The sequence below is a fragment of the Pipistrellus hanaki genome (genome assembly GCF_964339955.1).
Source record: "Pipistrellus hanaki genome assembly, chromosome: 5".
Lineage (NCBI taxonomy): Eukaryota > Metazoa > Chordata > Mammalia > Chiroptera > Vespertilionidae > Pipistrellus > Pipistrellus hanaki.
In genome coordinates this window covers 74,300,066-74,322,766 of record NC_140507.1, presented here as the reverse complement: position 1 = coordinate 74,322,766, position 22,701 = coordinate 74,300,066, and the positions used below count along the sequence as shown (strand labels likewise).

Below are 22,701 nucleotides of genomic sequence, written 5' to 3'. Positions count from 1 at the left end.
AATCTGACTCTAGGGACCTGCTGTGAGAGGAATCACTCAGTATGTGTCCTTTTTGTCCAGGTCATTGCACTGAGCATAATGTCCTCAGAATTTATCTATGTTGCACTATGTGTCAGAATTTACCTCCTTTTGACGGCTGCGTAATATTCCATTGTCTGGATGCTCCATTCATCATTAGTAGACACTTGGATGTTTCCCACTTTCTGGCTATCATGAATAAAAACAACAGAAATTTATGGAGGGGGGTCAATGGGGGATGGGAAAAGGGGGGCATCTGTAATACTTTCAACAATAAAGAAATTCTTAAAAACACAAAAACAGAAATGTATTCTCTCACAGTTCTGGAGGGTAGATGTCCGAAATCAAGGGGTTGGCATGCTTATACTCCCTCTGAAGACTCCGGAGGAGACCCTCCTTTGCCTCTTCCAGCTTCAGGTGGCTGCCAGCAATCCTTGGTGTTCCTTGGCTTGTAGGCCCAGCATTCCACTTTCTCCCTGCCTTCCCATGTCCCAACTCCTGTGTGGACCGTGATAGTCACCCTCCAAGATGTCCCCCAATGATTTCTGCCCCTAGTATTCACATTCTTGTGTAAACCCCTCTCCCACTGTACCAAGGTGAGTTTGTTTGGGCCAGAGAATACAGCAGAATTGACGGTACAGTATATCACTTCCTGGATTAGATCGTAAGTGAACTGCAGCTACTATCTATCTTGTTTGCATTTTAAGCTGCTGCGGGGTGTGTGTGTCGGGGGGTAAGCGGGTAATTGATTATGTAGCAGTAGCTCACTGATACATAGGCACATCCACAGATATGATTTTCCACATACCCAAATAAGGCATCAAGTCTTGCTAACTTCTGTATTTTTACTTCCTTTGAACTATGTCCTTAGCATCAATTCCCGGGAGTGGGTCAAAGGATATTGCTATCTCGGAGTCATGCCACCAGAAAAATCATTATGTAATATACACAGATTTCAACAAGGAATTAGCACTACCAGTGTTCCTACCACCATGCTTGCGTAGAGTGTCAGCATTTTAAGTTTACTTAATTGGACCAGTTAACGTCCATTTTTGTGTCTGCATTCTTATATCCCATGATGCTATGGCTGGGGTTTAGGAGGCTATGCAACTGACATGCAGTGTGGCACCAGACAGGCTTCTTTTCTCTTCCTAAGCCTCAGTTTCCCCGCCTACAAAATAAAAGGTTTTTCTTGGGAGGGAGGAGAATGGAGATGCCCTCTATGAAGACTCTTGTTGGATCCTACCGACAACACTATCTGGTAGAGTTTTTCATTACTTCCAATTTCCAGGTGGGGAAACTAAAGCTCAGAGACATAAGGTGGGTGTCCTCCAAAGTCACACAGCAAGAAGTGTATGATGTGAGATCCAAACTTGGGTCTTCCTGACTCCAAGCCTATTCCTGTCTTTTTGGGAGATCAACTGTGTCCCTCTCCCCCAAAGCTCCAGAGCTGTCCCATTCTCTCTCACTTTTATCTCCTGTTGCCATGACAATGAAACGCTGTATTCGTTTCCTATGGCTGCTGTAACAAGTGACGCCAAACTGGTGGCTTACAACAGCACCAGTGTATTATAATTGGAGGGCAGAAACATGACATGGATCTCTCTGGGATAAAATTAAGCTGTCGTCAGGGCTGGCTCCTTCTGGAACCTCCAGGCATTTTCCAGCTTCTAAAGGTCGCCTGCATTCCACGGCTGGTGGCCCACCCTCCATCCTCAAAGCCAGCAATGGCCTTGAAGTCTTTCTCACATTGTATGACTCCAACACCAACTGTTCTGGCTCCCTCTTCCCTGTTTCAGGACTCATGTAAGTGCCTTGGTCCCATTTGGTTGATCCTGTATTATCTGTCCATCTCCTCATCAGTTGATTAGTCACCTAAATTCCATTTGCAAACGTAACATCCACCCCCACCTCATGTAACATAACACATTCACAGGTTTAGAGTGATGAGCAGAGTGAGGGGAGACCTTCACTCTGCCCACCCTATCCAGCTAGATCACAAGGGCCTCTGTGACCTCATTATCCCTGGGACCCAAATTTACAAGGCAAATTTACAACTTCCCACATGATTGCTGGTAGGCAAACCTCTCGCCAGGCATCTGAACCTCAATGTCCTGACTCTCTGGCTGCCATGGTCGTGAAACCTGAGGACGCCCAGAACCCTTGCTCAAGGACCCAGACCCTATTGAAGAGGGTCAAGGCCTTATTCACCAAACCTTCGCCCCCCACTCTACCCCTGTCCCCACCCCCACCTGTCTTCTGGAACCCAGGCTATACTCACGTGTATGGATATGTGTTTGGGCATGTGAGTAAAAACGACCTGGAGCACCTCACATCACAGCAGGTGAGATACAGGTCACTCAGTGTCTCCAGCCAGAACTTCAGGGGGAGAAAGCTATACTTCCCACCCCTCTACATGGTCCACTTCCCTCCAAGCAGTCATAGAATTTTATCCCAAAGCCGTGAGGACTACGGTGGGCCTTTCACCGGGAGGGGGTTCTGGAGATTTGTCTGGTTCCAGCCTGGCTGAGCATGGGCAGCAGCTGAGTCTGCCCTGCAGGTGCTTGACACAGGAGAGCAGTTGATGGTGCCCATAGATGTCCTGGAAGTGGATAACGTGGGAGCCTTGTGGAAGTTCCTGCTCTCAGGAGCCATGGCTGGGGCAGTGTCTCGCACTGGCACAGCTCCCTTGGACCGTGCCAAGGTGTACATGCAGGTGCGTGTGGGTGGGGGGCCATGGCGCCGAAGCCATTGGGATAGGGATGGACAGAAACTGAGCTGATGGAGCTCAGGATGGGGGTGGGAGGGAGGACTGGAAGCAGGCAGGAGGGTGGGATGGTTGAATGGAAATGGAAAAGGGGTTTGAATTGTGGGTGGCGATAGAGCTGATGTGACTGTGAAACCGATGGAGAGTGTTTGGGCATGAGAGTAAAAACGACCTGGAGCACCTCGCATGCAGCTGACTTGGGGAAAGAGTTGAGAGAATGGTACCAGGGACAGGGCTGGGTTTGGGAATCGGGGGTTGAGGATGGCAGTCTTTGAAGACAAAGTAGGACTGGAGAGGAGAGGAAGATTGATGAGATGAAAATGTGGCTCCGTGTGGGATCTGGGTCTGCATTGGGTTAGAGAATTCTAACACCATCCAGGGAAGGATTTGGAGAAGGAGTGGGAATATGGGAGGGGTTGTGCGACTGGGGACAGGATGGGCTTGAGTTCCAAATGGGATGGGGGATGAAGATAGGGTGGAGGACTTCTCACGGGCCCAGGGACCTCTCTACCACCAGGTCTACTCCTCCAAGACGAACTTCATGAATCTACTGGGGGGACTACAAAGCATGGTCCAAGAGGGGGGCTTCCGTTCCCTATGGCGGGGCAATGGTATCAACATACTCAAGATAGCCCCTGAGTACGCCATCAAGTTCTCCGTCTTTGAACAGGTGGGAGATGGTCTGCTTTCCCCAGTCCCACCCTTAAGTCCTCACCTCTCCTATACCACCACCACTTCCCCAAAGCTCAGATCAAGATCCAAGATGTTCACCCTCCAGTCCTCTCCCTCCGCATGGGTTTCAGGTAGAAAGATGATTAGTTATTCGCTCTTGCTCTTCTCTCCTGACCTAGTGTAAGAATTATTTTTGTGGCCTGCATGGGTCCCCACCCTTTCAGGAACGTCTCCTTGCTGGCTCTCTGGCTGTGGCCATCTCCCAGACACTCATCAACCCCATGGAGGTAAGAGCATAGCTGACCCATAGAAGATGAAAATTAGTTGCCAGCTGCAACTGCTTCCTCCTCCCCACTTTTCCTCCTTTTTCTTCATGTAAGATACATATCCAACTTTTTAAAAATATTTTCTAATTGATTTCAGAGAGGAAAGGAGAGGGAGAGAGACAGAAATATCAATGAGAAGAATCATTGATGGGCTGCCTCCTGCATGCTCCCTACTGGGGATGTAGCCCAAAACCCTGGGCATGTGCCCCAACTGGGAATCAAACTGTGACCTCTTGGTTCATAAGTACATGCTCAACCACTGAGCCACACCAGCCAGGTTCATATCAGACTTTTATTCCAGATGGTTACCTGGTCACCTCAATACTATTTATTGAATGAGTTCAATCCTTTCTTCCCCAGTGATCGGAGATACCATCTTTTTAATTTACAAAATTCCTGTATATATTTGGGTTTATTTCTGGCCTTTCTCCTCTAGTTGCTCTGGTTCATGCACTACTATCTTTTAAATTTTTTATTTCTTTATTGATTATGTTATTACATATGTGTTCTTATCTCCCATTATTAATTTTTTAATGAATAGACTTTATTTGGTAAAGCAGTTTTTATATGTACACATATAATACCTTACTAAAAAATGGAAGAAGAAGAAAAAAAAGCATGCTACATAAAAAATAAATAAATAAAAAATAAAATAAAGCAGTTTTAGGTTGACAGAAAATTTGAGCAGAAGGTACAGAGAGTTCTTATATACTTCTCCCCACAAATACAAAGTTTCTACTATTATTCACATCTTGCATTTTGGCAGGGCATTGGTTACAATTGATGAGCCATATGGATACATTATTTTAAACTAAAGTCCATAGTTGACATTAGGGTTCACTCTTGGTGTTGAACATTCTATAGGTTTTGACAAATGTATACTGATGTGTGACCACCACTACAGTATCATACAGAATAGTTCCACTGCCCTAAAAAAAACCTACTCTACCTACTCACTTACCTCCTTCCTTGTATCCCTGGCAAACACTGGTCATTTTACTGTCTATATAGTTTTATGTTTTCTCATTCTACATGCTTCTCTCCATCAGTTTCTCAGGCTATTATTCTCTGTTGATTTTTCTATATAAAATTAGATGCAATTTGTCTGGCTCAAAAGACAGAATCAACTATTGTTTTTGTTTGTTTTTTCTTAGATGGTGTTCAATTCATAAACAAGTTAGAGACTGCTGTTATTTATATGATGTTAGTCTATGTATCCAGGAACATATTCATTTGTTCTTTAATGGACTTTAAATTTTTTTAAATATAATTCTTACAGCCAGAAATCAATGGCATTTTCATACACCAATAATGAATTATCATAAAGAAAAAACTAAACAAACAATCCCATTTACCACTGCAACAAAAAAATTAAGAGACTTAGGAATAAACTTAACCAAGGAGGTAAAAGATTTGTACTTGGAAAACTACATAATGATGAAAAAAGAGATAAAGGAAGATATAAACAAGTAGAAGAATATACCATGTTCGTGGATTGGTAGAATTAACATCATTAAAATGTCCATACTACCCAAGGCAATCTACAGATTCAATGCAATCCCTATTAAATTACCAGCAGCATATTTCACAGATCTATTTAGAACAAATGCTCCAGAGATTAAAAATGGTAGCAGAGTAAGTGGATGCTTCATGGATATGCTCCCAGGAACAAACTGGAATTACAACTATAATACAGGAAAAACTTCCTGAATAATCAACGAAAGACTCACAGGAGCGAACTATGACACCAGAGGACCCAAAGTGGAGACTGCATGGAGACTGGTAGGAGGAGCAGAAGTGCAAAAGGGCTGGCCAGGCACCCACAGAAAGCAGCTGAAGTTCCAAAAAGATATCTTAGCTGTTGCCACTGAAAACTCTGGGATTTAATCCCTAGGGTGGGCACCCAAGCAGAGAGCACCACAACTGAGAAGGGCACCCACATAATGTCTGGCTGTGGAAAGCAGCAGGGTTGCTACCTGCCAGGAAGAGACTGCTGAAAATTCAGGCACCCTCTTAAAGGGCCAACACACAAAATTAACTGTGGAGCCACCCACCTTGTCCTCTGGCAGAGGGAGGGTGTAGTGGATTGGAGCTGTGTGAACAAAAGCCAGGATTGGGGGCTCGAGGGATACAGCTAAGAAGGCAGACATCCCCAGTTTCCTGGGCTGTCATTCGCTCACACAGTGGATGACATATTTCCCACAGATGTTTGCCTCGCCTAGCGGAAGACAGTTGACCCACCCTATTGGAAAATGCTTTGCCCTGAGGCCACTTAAGAAACTAAAAATAACAATTAGCCTCCAGGCAGAAGCAACTGCTCCATCCTGTTGAAAAACACTCTTGCCATACCTGAGGATAATTGCCTGGAGCAATTCAAGTCATAATCCTACCAGTCTGTAGGCAGAGGCGATCTCTGGAGGCTTTGAGTCTCTGCCTAATGTACTTAGGCAGAAACAGCATTTGACACTGTCCTATACTAGAGATTGAGAGACATAGAGGATCTACCTAATACATAGTCACAAACCCAAACAGATAGGCAAAATGAGGAGACATAGAACAAATACTCCAAAATTTATATGGAACCAAAAAAGATCCCAAATGGCTGCAGCAATCTTGAGAAAGTTTGGTCACAACACCAGATATCAAGTTATACTACAAATCCACTATAATCAAAACAGCTTGATACTGGCACAAGAACAGGCATATAGATCAATGGAATAGAACAGACACCCCAGAAATTGACTCAAGCCATTGTGCTCAATTAATATTTGACAAAGGAAGCAAGAATATACAATGGAGTCAAGACAATCTCTTCAATAAATTGGACAAATACATGCAAAAAAAATGAAACTATACCACCAACTTATACCATATACAAGAATAAACTCAAAATGGATATAAGACTTAAATGAAAGTTGTGAAACCATAAAACTTCTAGAAGAAACCATAGGCAGAAAAATCTCAAAACATCTCTTGTAGCAATATATTTGTTGATACATGTCCTAGGGCAAAGGAAACTAAGAAGAAAATAAACAAATGGGACTACATCAAAATAAAAAAGCTTCTGCACAGCAAAGGAAATCATCAACAAAATAAAAAGGGAGCCCATTGAATAGGAGAACATATTTGCCAATGATACATTTTTTTAAATATATATATTTTATTGATTTTCTACAGAGAGTTAGAAACATCGATGAGAGAGAATCATCGATCAGCTGCCTCCTGTACATTCCCTACTGGGGATGTGCCCTCAACCAAGGTACATGCCCTTGACCAGAATCAAACCTGGGACCCTTCAGTCCATAGGCCGACGCTCTATCACTGAGCCAAACCAGTCAGGGCGATAGGCCTCTTTTAAAGGACCTGCCTGGTTAGGTCAGAGCCATCCAGGACAATTTCTCCTGATTCATTTAAAGTCAACGGCTTAGAGCAGTGTTTTTCAACCTTTTTTGGGCAAAGGCACACTTGTTTCATGAAAAAAAATCACGAGGCACACCACCATTAGAAAATGTTAAAAAATTTAACTCTGTGCCTATATTGACTATATATAAAGTAATTCTCTTGAATAGGAATCAAATAAACACAAAGAAAGTATTTTGTAATTACTTTATTATGAAATATTAAGTAAACAAAATAGTGAAAAATTATAAAATTCTTGTCTTGTCTGCACCTATGGCACACCAGGCAACATCTCGCGGAACAGCGGTTGAAAAACGCTGGCTTAGAGGTGTTTATTACATCTGCAAAATCCTGTTACCTTTGCCATTACCATGGAACACGATTAGGAGAGTGATAACTCATTGTGTTCACAGGTCTACCCCACATTCAAGGTCGGGGAGAATGTAGGGAAGGCATGAATCTTGAGGACCACCTTAGAATTTTGCCTACCACACTTGGTGTTCTGTTATTTGCGTAATTGTAGAGTTGCCAATATTTTTATGTTAGGGCATTTTATAAAAATTCCTATTTCTGGCTCTTTCAGAAAATTGGCAGATCTGGCCACCTGCACTCCCATGGCGCTACGTTTCGCTGGTGCTAAGTGCAAGCTGCCACATACCCCACTTGGCTCATGTCACTTCCCTTCCCCTCTTGGCCTCTGTCAGCACTTGAACTTCTGAACCCCGGGGTTGAGAGCAAACACAGGCCAAGGAATGGGACAGGGAGCTCCGGGTTTGACACCCAGCTTTGCACATTCCTGAGCAGTTTCCTCACTTGTAGATAGGGAACAATGGCCATTGCTGAGGGTCAGTGAGAGGATTAAATCAAATGAGCTGCCTCATTCCTCACCTTCCCCAGGTGCTGAAGACTCGGCTGACCCTGCGCCGAACAGGCCAATACAAGGGGTTGCTGGATTGTGCCAGGCAGATCCTGGAGCAGGAGGGCACCCGCGCCCTTTACCGTGGTTACCTGCCCAACATGCTCGGCATCATCCCTTATGCCTGTACGGACCTGGCTGTCTATGAGGTATGGGCCCTCAGAGAGGGTGGCAGGGGTGAACCCAGGCCCTAGCAAGCTTCCTCCTGTCCCCCTTTCTCTTGCAGATACTCAGGTATTTCTGGCTGAAGTCGGGCAGAGACATGGCGGACCCTAGTGGCCTGGTCAGTCTCATGTCAGTGACGCTGTCCACAACCTGTGGTCAGATGGCCAGTTACCCACTGACTTTGGTGCGCACCAGGATGCAGGCTCAAGGTCAGCCTGGCCCTAGTGGCCCTGTGTATGGCTCTCCCCCCTTGGTCCTCCACCAACCCTCTGAACTTTCTCACATCCCAAAACTCCCATATCTGATCTTGGCCAACTTCACTGACCCCCGAACCCACCAAGACTTTACACTCACCTCCAAATCTGATCCCAGCCCTCAAATTACTACTACAAATCACTAAAATGAACATCCCATCTTCCAAATGATTATCACAAGCTCTTCCCCCACCCCCAGATATATGTGACCCATACTGACCTCAAGGTATACTTCTCCCAAATGACCTCCTAATTTCTCCAAGTCAGATCTAGTCCTCAATTGGCTCCAAAAGTTAAAATAGTTCCTAAATTCACCAAATCTGACCCTTAGATGTCCCAAAATTCATAACCACTTCCCCACACCCTGGAAACTTCACAAATGTGATTATCTCAAATGGACTCTTAAACATCCAATGGGTCCTTGGCCAACCCCCTTCACCTTGAAAAAATCTCCCCAAACTATTCCTGAGCACACTCCCCAAAATCTCTATATCTTAGAAGTTCCCTCCCAAATAGGCTTGAATGTTTCCAAAAAGGAAATCTGAAAATTCCTACCCAAATTGCTCCCCCAAACTGATCGATTTTCTCTAAGTCTTCTTTCCAACTGCCCCCCCAAACCTCTACTCCTGGCTCCACTCCCCATCCCCCACTATTCCTGCCCCCTCCACTCCCCCCACCCCCAGACCCCCACGGAGAACAGCTTATCTCTGAGGCGCTGAGATTGTTCCTGTCCCTGCAGACACTGTGGAGGGTTCAAACCCCACCATGTGTGAAGTCTTCCAGCGGATCCTGACCCAGCAGGGCTGGCCAGGGCTATACCGAGGTATGACCCCCACATTACTGAAGGTGCTGCCGGCAGGTGGCATCAGCTATGTGGTGTACGAAGCCATGAAGAAGAGCCTGGGTATATAGACAATGAGCTAAGCCACACACCCTAGGCAGAAATGGGCAGGAGGATCCAATGTCCCCTGGCCCCAAAGAGCTCTCCAGGATCCGGCCACAGGGAAGTTATTTTTTAGGAAAAGCAGCCTGGGGGTCTGGGTCAGAAGATGCTCTCCAGGATGCAGCCTGAAGCTATTATGAACTCCAGTTTGGCTCATAGTGGTCTGTCCTGGTTCCAGGGCAAAATGGTGAACATGGGAGTCAAACCCGGAATAAAGTGATGGTTTCTGCTAGACATGTCTGGTATATCTGGGTTGAGGAGGGGAGCTGGGGGCCTAAATACTTGGGTCCAAGAGAGGAGCTGAGTATCTGCACTCCATGAGTCACCAAGTGGGTCTGGGTACCTCAGACCTCTCAGTCCTGAATGGGAAAGATGGATGCTGCCTGTGTCCTGTGCTTGGATCCTGGGACACGGTGGGAGGCAGATGTGGGGTGTGGAATTAGGGTCTGGGGTTCTTCAGTGCTGGGAGGGAACAATGGCCCAAAACCCGTTAGCTCAGGAGGAGAGCTGGTTCCATGAATCCTGGAAGAGAAGACCTTCTAGAATCCTGGGTGGAGAAAGGAGATGGGTTTACAGGGGAATCCCTGAGTTTCCCCCTGCTCTCAGGCCACTTCAACTACAGAAGCACCGGGCCTCCAAGGCCTCAAGCAAACCACGTGCCAGGCCTACCCAGTCTCCCAGGCGCTAATCCTGACGTCAGGCCCGAATGCCGGCAGCCGGTCGCTATTGCGCATGTACGCTGCCACTCATTCCCCCTTCCACTAATCCCCTCTCGCCGTCTGGTAGCAGGCTCCGCCCCAATACTGCTGCGATTCCACTGGTTCCCACTAACACGGGGCACTGCATTGCCATTTGTGTGGAGCGATGTCAATCACCTAACACCTGCCCCCGTCTCTCAACCATTGGCTTAGAAGTCAAAACTGGAAAAGGATTATGGTTAACATGAAAAGCCAGTCCAAACCCAAGCGCATTACCCAGACCTCGTAAGGGATTGGATTAAATTGACTGCCAATCTTTACCAGGACCGCCTTCCGCGTGTACTTATTGGCTTGTGTTCAAAGGATCAATTTGCTAGGCTCCTCCTTCCTGTAAACTTGACTCTTCCGAGCGGTCAATCGGTTCTGACGCCGCCCCGCGATTCTGGAATTCCACTTCATTGGGCCAACCTAGCGCCGGCAGCCAGCAGCGCATTGCCTCCGAGAGCTGTCAGTCACACAGCGCCTCCTACCCAGTGCCTTTCGCAGCACTCCGATTGGTCGCTTGACTACAGAGCTCTTGATTGGTGTCTGGGGAGCGGCGGGTACTTCCTATTGGCTCGATCCTGCCGTCCGTCACGGCGGCGGGAGGGGGAAGCCCCCCCCATCGTCTTCCCAGCCGCTCGGTTCCCAGAGTGCTCTGCGGCCGTGTAGAGCGAGGCCTTGTTCCCGCGTTGAGCCGCCGCCGCTGCTGCTGCCACCGCCTCCTCCTCCTCAGCTTCAGCAGCCGCGCCAGGCCCAGCCCCGCCGCGCCATGTCGGACTACAGCACGGGAGGACCCCCGCCGGGGCCGCCGCCGACCACCGGCGGAGGCGGGGGGTCCGGAGGCGCCGGGGGAGGCCCTCCACCGGGCCCGCCAGGCGCAGGGGACCGAGGCGGCGGGGGCCCGGGCGGAGGGTCGTCCGGGGGCCCTTCGCAGTCCTCAGGCGGAGGTGGCCCGGGAATTCGCAAGGACGCCTTCGCTGACGCCGTGCAGCGGGCCCGCCAGGTGAGGTGGCCGCGGGCCTGAGGGGCGCGCGCTCCGGCGGGGGAGGGGGCGGGGTCACGTGCGCGCGCGCACAGGGTCGCGAGTAAGGGGGCTCCGTGGCCGCCGCGGGGTCACGTGGAGCAGTAAGCTGGGGCCTGGGCCGCCCCGCGCGCCTGGAGTGGGGTCCCCCCACGGGTGACCCTTGCAGGGGGAAGGGGCGTCCGGGGATTCCCAAGAGCGGTCCCTGGGTGTGCAGGGGCCCCCGAGTGCTGGGGATACCTCTGCCCCGCCTTAGGGTACGCGAAAGCATGCTCCACGGTTCTGGAAGGAAAGGGTCCACCTTCCCGGGTGGGTCTTACTTGGTCCCCACCTCCCCGTCGGGGCACAGAACTGTTTGCCCTCAACCCAGCCCCGTTTCAGCCCGCTCCCCAGGAAGAAGGGACTTTGGGGGAAAGTAGTCCTTCCTCTTGAGTGTGGAAAGGGGACCCTTGTGCTGCCCGAGCTTTCACTGAAGCACTTAAGTGAAATGGGGAGGCTGGGCATAGGAGCTGACTCTTTTTGATCTTCCGGTTGCTTGAAAGCGTGGTCTGTATCTTTTTGAGAAAGAGAGGAGGATCCCAACCACTTTTTTGAGTCTTGATGACAACATGGAGGTGACACATGCTGGCGGGACTAACCTCCCCAGAGCCTGGCGAGCAGGAGGCCCATAGAATGGGAGGACTTTGCCACCCTTTCCGGAAGTCAGACCCCGGCCCCGGGTAATTCCAATGACTCCAGGGCAGGGTAGGAGGTCCCCGTTAGGTGACCGCCCAGCTCCGCCCGGTGTGCTCTGAGGCTTTCTCACTTCAGTGTTTTAATGTGCACGTACGTCTGCTTGCCCACTGAGCTGTCTTGATTGAGCAGCTGTAACTGGGGGAGTTGGTGCTGTGTGCTGTCTGTTGGGGTGGGTTAAGGCCCCCATCTGGACAGCCCAAAAGCTTTGGCTCAAAAGTGTTAAATAGTTGAGAAGTGAAAAGATAGATACTTAATTTTTGGTTTGTGTTTCTTTGGAAAACTTGTAATACTTCCACAAACAGAATCTGGTGTTAGGTTTGTTGGATAGGGGTTTATTGGAAGTTGCTCTTCGTGTGGCTAAATTGTAACAAGTGCTCCAAAGGGGTCTTTTGTTTTCCTTAAATGAAGATTTCAGATGCCTTGAAGCAAAAAATTCCCTGAGATTTGTTTCACAAATGCTAAGGTTCTGAGAGTGAGGGAGATAATACTCTTCAGCATCCCCCAAGAAGCCAGCCACGTTGTGGAGATGACCTGAGGACCCTCAATGGCACTGAGCTTCTGTTCCTTTACCCCCCAGAACAAGTTAGTGTGGGTTACAGTCTGGCCACAAACAATTCAGGACCAAACCCATGGAGAAAGGAGTTAACTGTTGAACTCTGAGGCCTTGGGTGAAAATTCCTTCTGGAATGTCTTAACCATCAAGTTCTTCCCTAAATCAGAGGGAACCTGACTCTTGGTCCAAACAGCAAGACCAGAGAACAAGAGAGATTCCGAGAAGTTGATCTGAGCCCCACGGAGGTTGCTTTTTGGTGCTAATTCTTCTCTGCTTACAACTTCATTTCTAGATCGCAGCCAAAATTGGAGGCGACGCTGCTACCACAGTGAATAACAGCACTCCTGATTTTGGTTTTGGGGGCCAAAAGAGGCAGTTGGAAGATGGAGGTAACTGCTTGCTGGGAAGGAGGATAGAGAGTGAGGTGCCTTTGTTTGAATGTGGTTCAGAGTGGGGGGGAGGGCAGCCTGCTGCTGTTCAGTCTTTTAGAACCTCAGCAATCCCAGCTTTGTTCATTCTTTTTGTTGGGCCACCCTCCTGAGGTATCAGGTGGCTGAGAGAAGAGCAGGTTGACTGGCTGGGTCCAAGTTGTAAGTTCTCAAGATTGTTTCTCCCCTTCTGGTTGGCTGGGGAAATGCTGGTACTGTTATTGAGGCCCCACATAAGGAAAGCTTGGCTGCCCTGGGTGGCCAGCAACTTCTTTCCACCAGAACCCTGCTGCCCAAGGCAGGTCTGATCCTTTGCTGGAAGGATTCAGATGCCACTATCATTGTTTCCCTGTAATCAAGGGCTTTTTCACTCTTATTCTTAGTGCTGGTGACAGGATTGATGAAGTCTGGCTTGACTTAGCGATTGGTCTCTCCTGTCTCTGCTCTGATTTTGGTGGGTAGCAAAAGGGGATAGTTTGCCAGGATGTGTGGCACCAGCATCAGATGTAAGGAGGCTGTGGATGAGTGGGTGGGTGCTACATCTGACATCCTCTCTCTTTCACAGACCAGCCGGAGAGCAAGAAACTGGCCTCTCAGGGGGACTGTAAGTCGTTGGGTAATGCAGGCAGAGGGCAACTTCAGGGTCTTAGGAGGTTGTTTGGAGCTGGGGGGACTGTGCACCTGTCCTTTATGGAGGCTCTAAGTGTTCTTCATCTGGGATTCATGATCTTTGGGGTTCCTATAGCACCTGGAAACTGAGGCGGAAATAACCAGTGCCTGTGCTGTTGTGAGCAGGGTCTACGATGCTCCAGTGCTCAGGAGGGCTTAGACTGGAATAGTGTTAGTCACTCCCATGTAGGTAGAAGCACCTGGGGTCAGTGGTGTTCTGGGTTCCAGAGAGAAGCCATGCCAATCTTTCCTTTGTATTTTCTCTCTGTAGCCATCAGTTCTCAACTTGGACCCATCCATCCTCCCCCCAGGTAAGTTGTGATTTGGAGAAAATGTTTGTCTGTCTGCTGTCTCTGACCTTTCTTACTGTCCTGAGGGAGAACTCTCTCTGGGAGCCCTGCACCATTTAGGGCTGGTCCACCAAACAGTGGACTGAGAGGTAGGATGTGCTGCCTTTATCCCTGTACTTACCTGTCTTCAAGGCTGGAGGTAGGAGAGGGTTGTGGCATTTCACTGTAATGACAGAATGGCGATTTCTACACCATGGTGCTTCCTTTGTTGGAGTGGGGACTCTCCAGAAGCACACACATCTGTCTTCCTAGAAAAGCCTGGTTTTCTCATCCATCCTCTGCAAGTGCTTATTCCCTGAGAGCTGATGGGTGGTAGGGGGTTCTTACCTTATTTCCTCCCCAACCCACCCCATGACTTCAATGAATCTGACATAGAATCCTTTGTGTAGGACCACATTATTTCTTTTTATTTTTTTAGTGGGCCAACATTTTTATAAAATACAAAACAAAAAAAAATGATTTGCTAGGAAATGAAATTTAAAAGGTGCAAAATTCCTCCTTTGTTTGTTTGTTTGTTTGTTTGTTTGTTTTTAAAGTCAACAATTATAAATCAACTTTTATCAGATTGCTATAAAAGTGTCCAGGTGCTCATTCTCCCCTGAGTTAGGGACAGCACTGGTCCAGGGGCCGCTCTGCCTTAGAACAGGCCTTTCATGGCCCGGGCGGGGAAACTTGGCCTCAAGAAATGGAGTGACCTGCTGTGGGGCGAGGGATCCCAGCCTCGTGCTGCTAGATTTTGCATAGGCTTTTGAGGTCTTGGTCCCATCATGGGAAGCAGGGTCAGAAACATCCCTTTTCTCTAGGGAGACCCTTTGCTTTCCCATTTGAGACTGACCTTCATTGTCTCTTTGCAGGACATCAATGACAGAGGAGTACAGGGTCCCAGACGGCATGGTAGGACTAAGTGAGTGTGGGTCACTATGCTCTGGGGTGTCCATTATATCCACAGCCCCACTCTGGGACAGGGTCCTGGAAGCCTCTGGTCTGAAAGGGCTTCCCCTGTTAACCTGTTCTTTCTGGACGGGAAGAACGGTCATCGCCCCTTTTGAATATTCACGTGGCCCCACCACACCTCATTTACTTGGTGCTGGCTCCTTCCATCAGCTCTGTTTTTCTTTTTCTTTTTTATTCCATTTTAAAGTAACTAACTTTTCTCCTTTCTTCACCACCTAGTCATTGGCAGAGGAGGTGAACAGATTAATAAAATCCAGCAAGATTCAGGCTGCAAAGTCCAGATCTCTCCAGGTATGAGTGAGCCAGTTTTGCGCCAGAATGAATGCAGGGGCTGGGCTCTTTGCACTTTAGTATTCCTCTCACTTTTAACTTGACTGATAGATATGAAACATATTTGTTTATATTATTTATTGAGTGTCTTCTATGTGCCAGGCTCAGTAAAGTATCTCCACTTTAGAGCACCACAGGGGGTAGCTGTGACTTTTGTTTTCATTTTCTGGGTTGGGGAAGATCTAGAATTGAACACAGGGTGCCTTATTCCAGGTCTGCTGTGAACCATTATGTTAAGCTGCCACCTAAAATAAACATCTAGTAGAAACTAGAGGGTATATGGGAGGCAAGGAAAGTGCATTAGAAAGAAAAGCTTTGAGGGTGGGCCTGGGTTTGAATCCCAATTCCGCCTGCTCCTCTGTAGGTGTCTGCTTCTGAGGCCTTGTTCTAGCAGAGTGGAGTTTGTTGACTATAGGGTGTGCATGTGATCATTAGTGGTGGCAAGAATGGCCTAGGGTTTGGACCTTCCAGAACCTGCCTCTCCTTCTACCTCATCTTTTTCCCTAAAAGTTTTGTCTCCCTTGTTGGACTTGAAGCATCCTGACCTTGGCCTTGCATAGGGCAGCCTCCCAGGTGTTTGGGGAGGTAAATTGATTTGTCAGGCTGTTGAATGGTGGCAGAAGTGGCTGGTGGTGGTTCGGGAAGTTTTCTCATCTCCACTATAAGCCTTTCCAGGATCGGCAGGTCTGGAAAGTCACTGACCCTATCTCCTCTTCTCTCCAGACAGTGGTGGCCTCCCTGAGCGCAGTGTGTCCTTGACAGGAGCCCCAGAATCTGTCCAGTAAGTGCCTGGCTGGGCCTGTCATTGTGATGGGAGTGGGCAGAAATCCTCTTGATCCCTTTGAAAATTGGGGGTGACTCCCACACCATGTCCTTGCAGCCTAGCCCCAGGGACTGTAGTGCTCTCTTCCTCATCATCTGTCAGATGCATGTGTTGGGAGTCACCTTCTTTGCTTAGAGCTTGGGTGGGGGGGGGTCGCCAGGCCAGTACTCTTTCAAGTGACAGCACCCCATTCTTCCCCTTCCCAGGAAAGCAAAGATGATGCTGGATGACATCGTCTCCCGGGGTCGTGGGGGCCCCCCAGGACAGTTCCATGACAACGCCAACGGGGGCCAGAATGGCACAGTGCAAGAGATTATGATCCCCGCAGGGAAGGCTGGCCTTGTCATCGGGAAAGGCGGGGAGACCATTAAACAGCTACAGGTGAGGGAGTGGAGACAGAGGCTCCTTTCATCTCAAGAAAGTTTCCATCCTGTATCTGGTCTGCCCACCACCCCCACCCCCAGCTGCTTTCCCAGTCTTTTATCCTTTTTGATCATGGACCCTACCCCAAATGCACTGGTCGCCAGAAAGTTATTTGCAAGTCCTACACTGACAGTCGATATTGGTTTTTGTTTTGTTTTTTTCTCATTTTTTTAATTAAGGTATTATATGTGTACATACCTTACCAATCCCCACCCACCCCTACTCCCATACATGCCCTTCCTTCCCAGAGTTTTTCGTCCATTGGTTATGCTTATATGCATGCATACAAGTCCTTCGGTTGATCTCTTATCTCCCCCTCGATATTGGTTTTAAAGGAACGTGCTGGAGTAAAGATGATTTTAATTCAAGATGGTTCCCAAAATACAAATGTGGACAAGCCCCTTCGGATCATTGGGGATCCTTACAAAGTGCAGGTGAGTGTGCCCTGCGATGGTGCTGATAGTGGGTTTTAGAGAAGGGAGAGCTGGTGGGCTGTCTGGAAATTTGAATAAAAGTGGAGAGGTTTTCAAAAGCACTGGCTTTGAAGTCATCCCAGGGTTCGTGTTCTTGTGTTGAATTCTTCCTTCAACAATAGTTTGTACATGAACAAGTGTCCTAACTGATCCTCCATTTTCTCATCTGGAAAATGGAGTTGATGGCCATGCCTCCCTCTCAGGGTGGCAAATACAGAGCTCAGCATCTGTGTGTCAGTCCTTAGCTTAAGCCTGTGACCCCTTGGTTTACGGGAGGCTGGGGGTGCAATGGGGCAGCAAGGCTTGCCATGCGCACCATGCCCTGTGTCTTTTCAGCAAGCCTGTGAGATGGTGATGGACATCCTTCGGGAGCGAGACCAGGGCGGCTTTGGGGACCGGAATGAGTATGGATCCCGGATTGGCGGGGGCATTGATGTGAGTGCGGGCTTCCCCCAGAAGATGGAGGGCTATGGGCGGCGGGGGGGGGCTCCTTATGTCCAGTGGGCAGCAAAGCTTTGGGGACAGAACTTGGCTGACCCTCTCTCTGCATCTCCCTCAGGTGCCAGTGCCTAGGCATTCTGTTGGCGTGGTCATTGGTCGTAGTGGAGAGATGATTAAGAAGATCCAGAATGATGCTGGTGTGCGGATCCAGTTTAAACAAGGTCAGGGCCGCCAAAATCGGTTTGGCTCAGTAGATAGAGCAACGGCCTGTGGACTGAAAGGTCCCAGGTTCGATTCCGGTCAAGGGCATGTGCCTTGGTTGCGGGCACATCCCCTATCTCAACAAGGCAGCCTGGGTAACTTGGGCACTCTGGGCTGGATCAAATCACTGACCCAACTCTGGGCTCCTGCCAAGCCTGTGAGAGCCTGATGGCAGGTCTGTGGGGTGGAGGGACCCTTTCCTGCTTTTCAGAAATTTGTTCTTTGTTCTATAAAATGCATCCGTTAGTTCTGGGGGTTCTAATTACAGAAAGAAGCCTCAGCTACCTCCCTGCCCAGCTGGTCAGTTTTCTTCTCTGGGGACATGGGGCCTGCCTGCCTCCTTTCTCACTCCTGAGTACGTGGAGCGAGGCGAGCGGCACTGAGTCTGAGATGTCTCAGACACCTAGCTTGGCACAGTACTGCCCTGAGAAGGTGTGGTGGTTTGGAGTTGTGCTTCTCTTTTAAATCGTGTCTCCGCTCTCTGGATGCTGGCCTCAGATGATGGGACAGGTCCCGAGAAGATAGCTCACATAATGGGGCCCCCAGACCGATGCGAGCATGCGGCGCGGATTATCAATGACCTTCTCCAGAGCCTTAGGGTAGGTGGCATGGGGTAGGTGAGACGAGCTGGTGGGGGCAGAGGATGGGCCTGGTTCCTACATTTCTCCATCTCCCTGTCTTGCAGAGTGGTCCCCCAGGTCCTCCAGGGGGTCCTGGCATGCCCCCAGGGGGTCGTGGCCGAGGAAGGGGCCAAGGCAACTGGGGCCCGCCTGGTGGGGAGATGACCTTCTCCATCCCCACTCACAAGTGTGGGCTAGTCATCGGCCGAGGTGAGGAGGCCTCTCCCTGCCTTTCATCCCTCACCCACTCTTTCCTCCCACCCTCCCTTCACTGCCTGTGTGCCCTGCAGGTGGCGAGAACGTGAAAGCCATAAACCAGCAGACCGGCGCCTTTGTAGAGATCTCCCGGCAATTGCCGCCCAATGGGGACCCCAACTTTAAGCTGTTTATTATCCGGGGCTCGCCCCAGCAGATTGATCACGCCAAGCAGCTCATCGAGGAGAAGATTGAGGTGGGCTCATGGAGGGCTCTGGGGCCTAGGCCTAGCTCCTGACTCCCACCCGCTGACCTTGTCACATTCTCCTTCCAGGGTCCCCTCTGTCCAGTCGGACCAGGCCCAGGAGGTCCAGGCCCTGCAGGCCCCATGGGGCCCTTCAATCCGGGGCCCTTCAATCAGGGGCCACCGGGGGCTCCCCCTCAGTGAGTACGCTTCAGCTGCCTGGGATTTGTGACTGGGTGTCCGCTGGCAAGAAAGGTGATGGGCCCTGTTTCCATTTGCCACCAAGAGGCCCGTCCTCATCTTCAGAAGCAATGACGGTTCGGCCCAAACACGATCCGTCCCAGCTCTGTCACACACCACCTTTTATAAGACGCAGCAGGTGTTGGCCTTGGTCTTCACCCCATGCATAAGTCTGTGCATGTTGATTTTGTGATACTTTATTTCATAGCCTGGATCCTATGCATTTAGTTGTCTCATATCTTTCCTTGGGCTTTCTTCCTACTAGCCACCCCTACCCTGCAAAGGAGCGGCCCCTGCTCATGTGTTCCCCATCTTTCTCATCCTACAGTGCCGGTGGCCCCCCTCCTCACCAGTACCCACCCCAGGGATGGGGCAATACCTACCCCCAGTGGCAACCACCTGCTCCTCATGACCCGAGTAAGTAAGGCTACCCATTTGAGGGGCAGCGCGGGGTTTGGGCCCAGGATTGGCTTTCTGTGTCAACCCTCAGCTGCACTGCCCTCCTTGCAGATAAAGCCGCCGCGGCCGCCGCAGACCCCAACGCAGCCTGGGCCGCCTACTACTCACACTACTACCAGCAGCCCCCAGGCCCCGTGCCCGGCCCCGCTCCTGCACCCGCAGCCCCACCTACCCAGGGCGAGCCCCCACAGCCCCCACCTGCTGGCCAGTCAGACTACACGAAGGCCTGGGAAGAGTATTACAAAAAGATTGGTGAGTGTGTGGGCTGCTACCTGGGCTCAAATCAGCCAGAGGGCGGAAGAGGGGTCCTCTGACCTTGGTGCCGCCTCCTGCAGGCCAGCAGCCGCAGCAGCCTGGAGCTCCCCCACAGCAGGACTACACAAAGGCCTGGGAGGAGTACTACAAGAAGCAGGGTGAGTTATACAAAAAGAGTCACAGTGATGCAAGTACAGTGTAGGGAACGGAGTCATTATTATGAATTTGTACCATGACTTAGTATGATGATCACATCCTAAGGAATTTAAATGGCGAATTACTTCTACACTCAAAACTAATATAACATTGTATATAAGTTGTACTTCAACATAATTTTTTTTTTAAAGCAGGCTGAACTGGTGGGGCCTGAGGCAAGGCAGGGCCAGGCCCGCTCTTGCCCAGCCCCACTCACCCTCTTCTCCCCGACAGCTCAAGTGGCCACTGGAGGGGGTCCAGGAGCTCCCCCAGGCTCTCAGCCAGACTATAGTGCCGCCTGGGCTGAATACTACCGACAGCAAGCCGCTTACTACGGACAGACCCCCGGTCCTGGGGGCCCCCAGCCTCCACCCACACAGCAGGGACAGCAGCAGGCAAGTGGGAATTGCCACCCTCCTCCTCCTCCTTTTTCCTTCCAACCCCCAGCCACCGTCCATCCTGCCTTAGTGGGTAGCGCCGGAAATCCCTTCCCCTGCGGGGTGTGTCCTTGATGCCTGCAGCGGGGGCCGCGTGGCTGGAGGTCTCCGGGAGTCCCCATGAGCCGGGGGAAGTGTGCGCTGGGTCCAGAGGTTAAAGAAGAGGCCTCCCTCCGCCGGCTCGCTTGTTCCTGTGTAATGCTGTCGTGATGCTGGGGGAGAGTGCGAGACGGATAAAAGGTGGAACTGTTGAACTGGTGGGTAGTCCTGGGGGTGGGGCAGCCCGGGCACTGCACTTTGGTCACCATCCTGGCTGCTAACTCAAAATCTGGCCACTTGGGAAGAAAATGGATATTTTTCCTTCTGCATTACTTTTTGGCTTTTGTTCTTTTTGTTTTTAAACCCACGATCTTCTCCCCGACGGTGTCCAAGTGACTGTTTGCAGGCAGCCCCAGCGTGGGGTGGCCCTGGCTCCAGCAGGGACGCAGGGAGCCTGCAAAGGGGATCGGCCCCTGGGCTCGGCCTCTGCTCTCACGCCCGTGTCTGTGTCCCGGTCTTGTCTGTGAAGTGGGCATGATGATCGCTGCCACGTTCCAACCTACCTCACAGGGGTGTTGTGGGGACACCGTGATCTCTGAGACTGTTCATGTTGTGATGCGCCGGGAGCCACCCACCTCCTTCTCCTTGCAGACCCTGACTTTGCTTCTCTTTCTCCCTTGGCCCCTGCTTCTCTCCTTCTTGCCTTTGTGTTGCTCTTTCTCCTCCTCCATCAAGGAGCCAGTCTGACTTCAGCTGAGTCCCTGGAGCACTTGACTAGAGACAGTTACAGACACATCCTGCTAGCCACTGGCTGGAGAGGGGCTTCCTGGCCCCTTCCTTCCCCATCTTCCACCTCTGCCTGCCCCTTCCCGTAGTGACCAATTCCTATCTCTTCCCTCTCCGCAGGCTCAATGAATCGAATGAATGTGAACTTCTTCATCTGTGAAAATTCTTTGTTTGTTTTGTTTGGGGCTTATATTTTGGTTTTTGATTTTTTTTTTCCCCCCCCTCCATTTGTTAGGCGAGAGAGCGATGGCTGCCATGGGGGCAGGGTGCAAGGGAGCCCTCTCTGTGAGTGGCTTGGAGGTCATGCCCGGCTCTCACTCTCTCGTTCATTCTGTGTCTCACATCCTTTCTTTTCTTTCAAAATTGGGATCCTTCATGTTGAGCCAGCCATAGAAGATAGCGAGAATTAAATCTCTGCCAAAAAAAATTTTTTTTAATAAGAAATACAATAAGTGAAACAAAACCTATAAAATTATATATATATATAAAATCTCTATACCCCACCCCCCAGTCTTTCCTAAAACTGCTTCTTTCAAGGAAAACAACTTATTTTCTCCCCTGCCACCCTTGGCCCTCTTCATGTTTTTAAAATAAACTTTTAAAAAGGAAAAAAAAGTTACTTGCTTTTTTTTTTTTTTTTTTTTTTTTTAGTTAGAGTTGGAACATTCCTTGGACCAGGTATTGATATTGCAGGGAACCCCACACACACACCCCCTGCCCTACATCAGTCCAGCCCCTCAGCCTCTCTGCTCCTCTCGCTCCTCCTCCTGCCCTAGCTCGCTTCTCGCAGCCCTCCCCTCCCGCGTTCCTTCTCCCAGGACTGGTCTGTCATGTTTCATCTGTTCAAGAGGACATTGAAACTGAAAACAAATTGAGAACAAAACAAACAAACAAACAAAAAAATTGTATGGCAGTTTTTACTTTTTATCGCTCGTTTTTAACTTCACAAATAAATGATAACAAAACCTCCCCATGTCTGCTGGGTGCCGTCTCTCTTTCTCTGTTCCCTACCTGCCCCCATAGGACTTTGAAGCAGATGTTTGTTCTTCATAGATGTTGTAAAGCCTGGTAACGGTGATTGGAAATCACAAGCTTTGTGTTGTGTTTTTTTGTTGGTTTTTCTTTCTTTCTTTTTTTTTTTTTTTTTAAGAAAACAAATATAAAATAGTTTCAGCAGGCACGTTGTACTTTCCTATAACTTTTCTTTCCCTACCCCGTTTTTTTCTTTTTCTTTTTTGTTAAATAAAGTGCTTTTTGTCTAAAAGAGTGTGCTGCCGCAGTTGTGTTTTTTAGAGGAACAAGGCTTGGCTAATAAGAGTGGGGTACTAGCCCCATCCAAAGACTACCCTCTGATTTTGTTTTGGGAGGAAAAGGCCACATCCCTGTGGGTGCACCTGTTCTTTCCTCTGGGAACTTGGGTAGCAGAGCACCCAGAATGATCCCCAGGGGCTTGCGTTCCCATGGACGCGGCCTGCCTCACCAGAATCGGCCTGGCCTTGGCACATGTGCTCTCCTTAGAGAATCGAGGTGGAAACCTCTTCTGTCCATGGAAATTGCACCAGTTCGAGTG

At 49.5% G+C, this 22,701-nt stretch overlaps 2 protein-coding genes and 1 long non-coding RNA gene across 3 annotated transcripts in view; 2 read left to right on the top strand and 1 right to left on the bottom strand.

Annotated features, from left to right (window-relative positions):
• Nucleotides 1–22,701, bottom strand: part of LOC311623502 — a 199,471-nt gene that overhangs the window by 157,658 nt on the left and 19,112 nt on the right. The gene's annotated exons all lie outside the window — the stretch shown is intronic.
• Nucleotides 2,150–9,429, top strand: SLC25A41 (solute carrier family 25 member 41; the record flags this gene model as incomplete). Its single annotated transcript, XM_084885621.1, has 7 exons — nucleotides 2,150–2,362; nucleotides 2,579–2,734; nucleotides 3,303–3,455; nucleotides 3,637–3,744; nucleotides 8,080–8,247; nucleotides 8,325–8,472; nucleotides 9,257–9,429. 7 exons carry the CDS (start codon nucleotides 2,150–2,152, stop codon nucleotides 9,427–9,429), a joined length of 1,119 nt encoding a protein of 372 aa, XP_084741747.1.
• On the top strand, nucleotides 10,836–22,273 carry KHSRP (KH-type splicing regulatory protein). Its single transcript, XM_084885517.1, has 19 exons — nucleotides 10,836–11,203; nucleotides 12,802–12,898; nucleotides 13,503–13,541; nucleotides 13,878–13,917; nucleotides 14,811–14,860; nucleotides 15,130–15,201; nucleotides 15,964–16,021; nucleotides 16,270–16,444; nucleotides 16,822–16,920; nucleotides 17,296–17,394; nucleotides 17,519–17,621; nucleotides 18,160–18,260; nucleotides 18,347–18,491; nucleotides 18,572–18,732; nucleotides 18,811–18,920; nucleotides 19,289–19,377; nucleotides 19,471–19,671; nucleotides 19,755–19,832; nucleotides 20,104–22,273. The coding sequence occupies exons 1-19, from the start codon at nucleotides 10,970–10,972 to the stop codon at nucleotides 20,379–20,381; spliced, it is 2,229 nt and encodes a 742-aa protein (XP_084741643.1). The 5' UTR covers nucleotides 10,836–10,969; the 3' UTR covers nucleotides 20,382–22,273.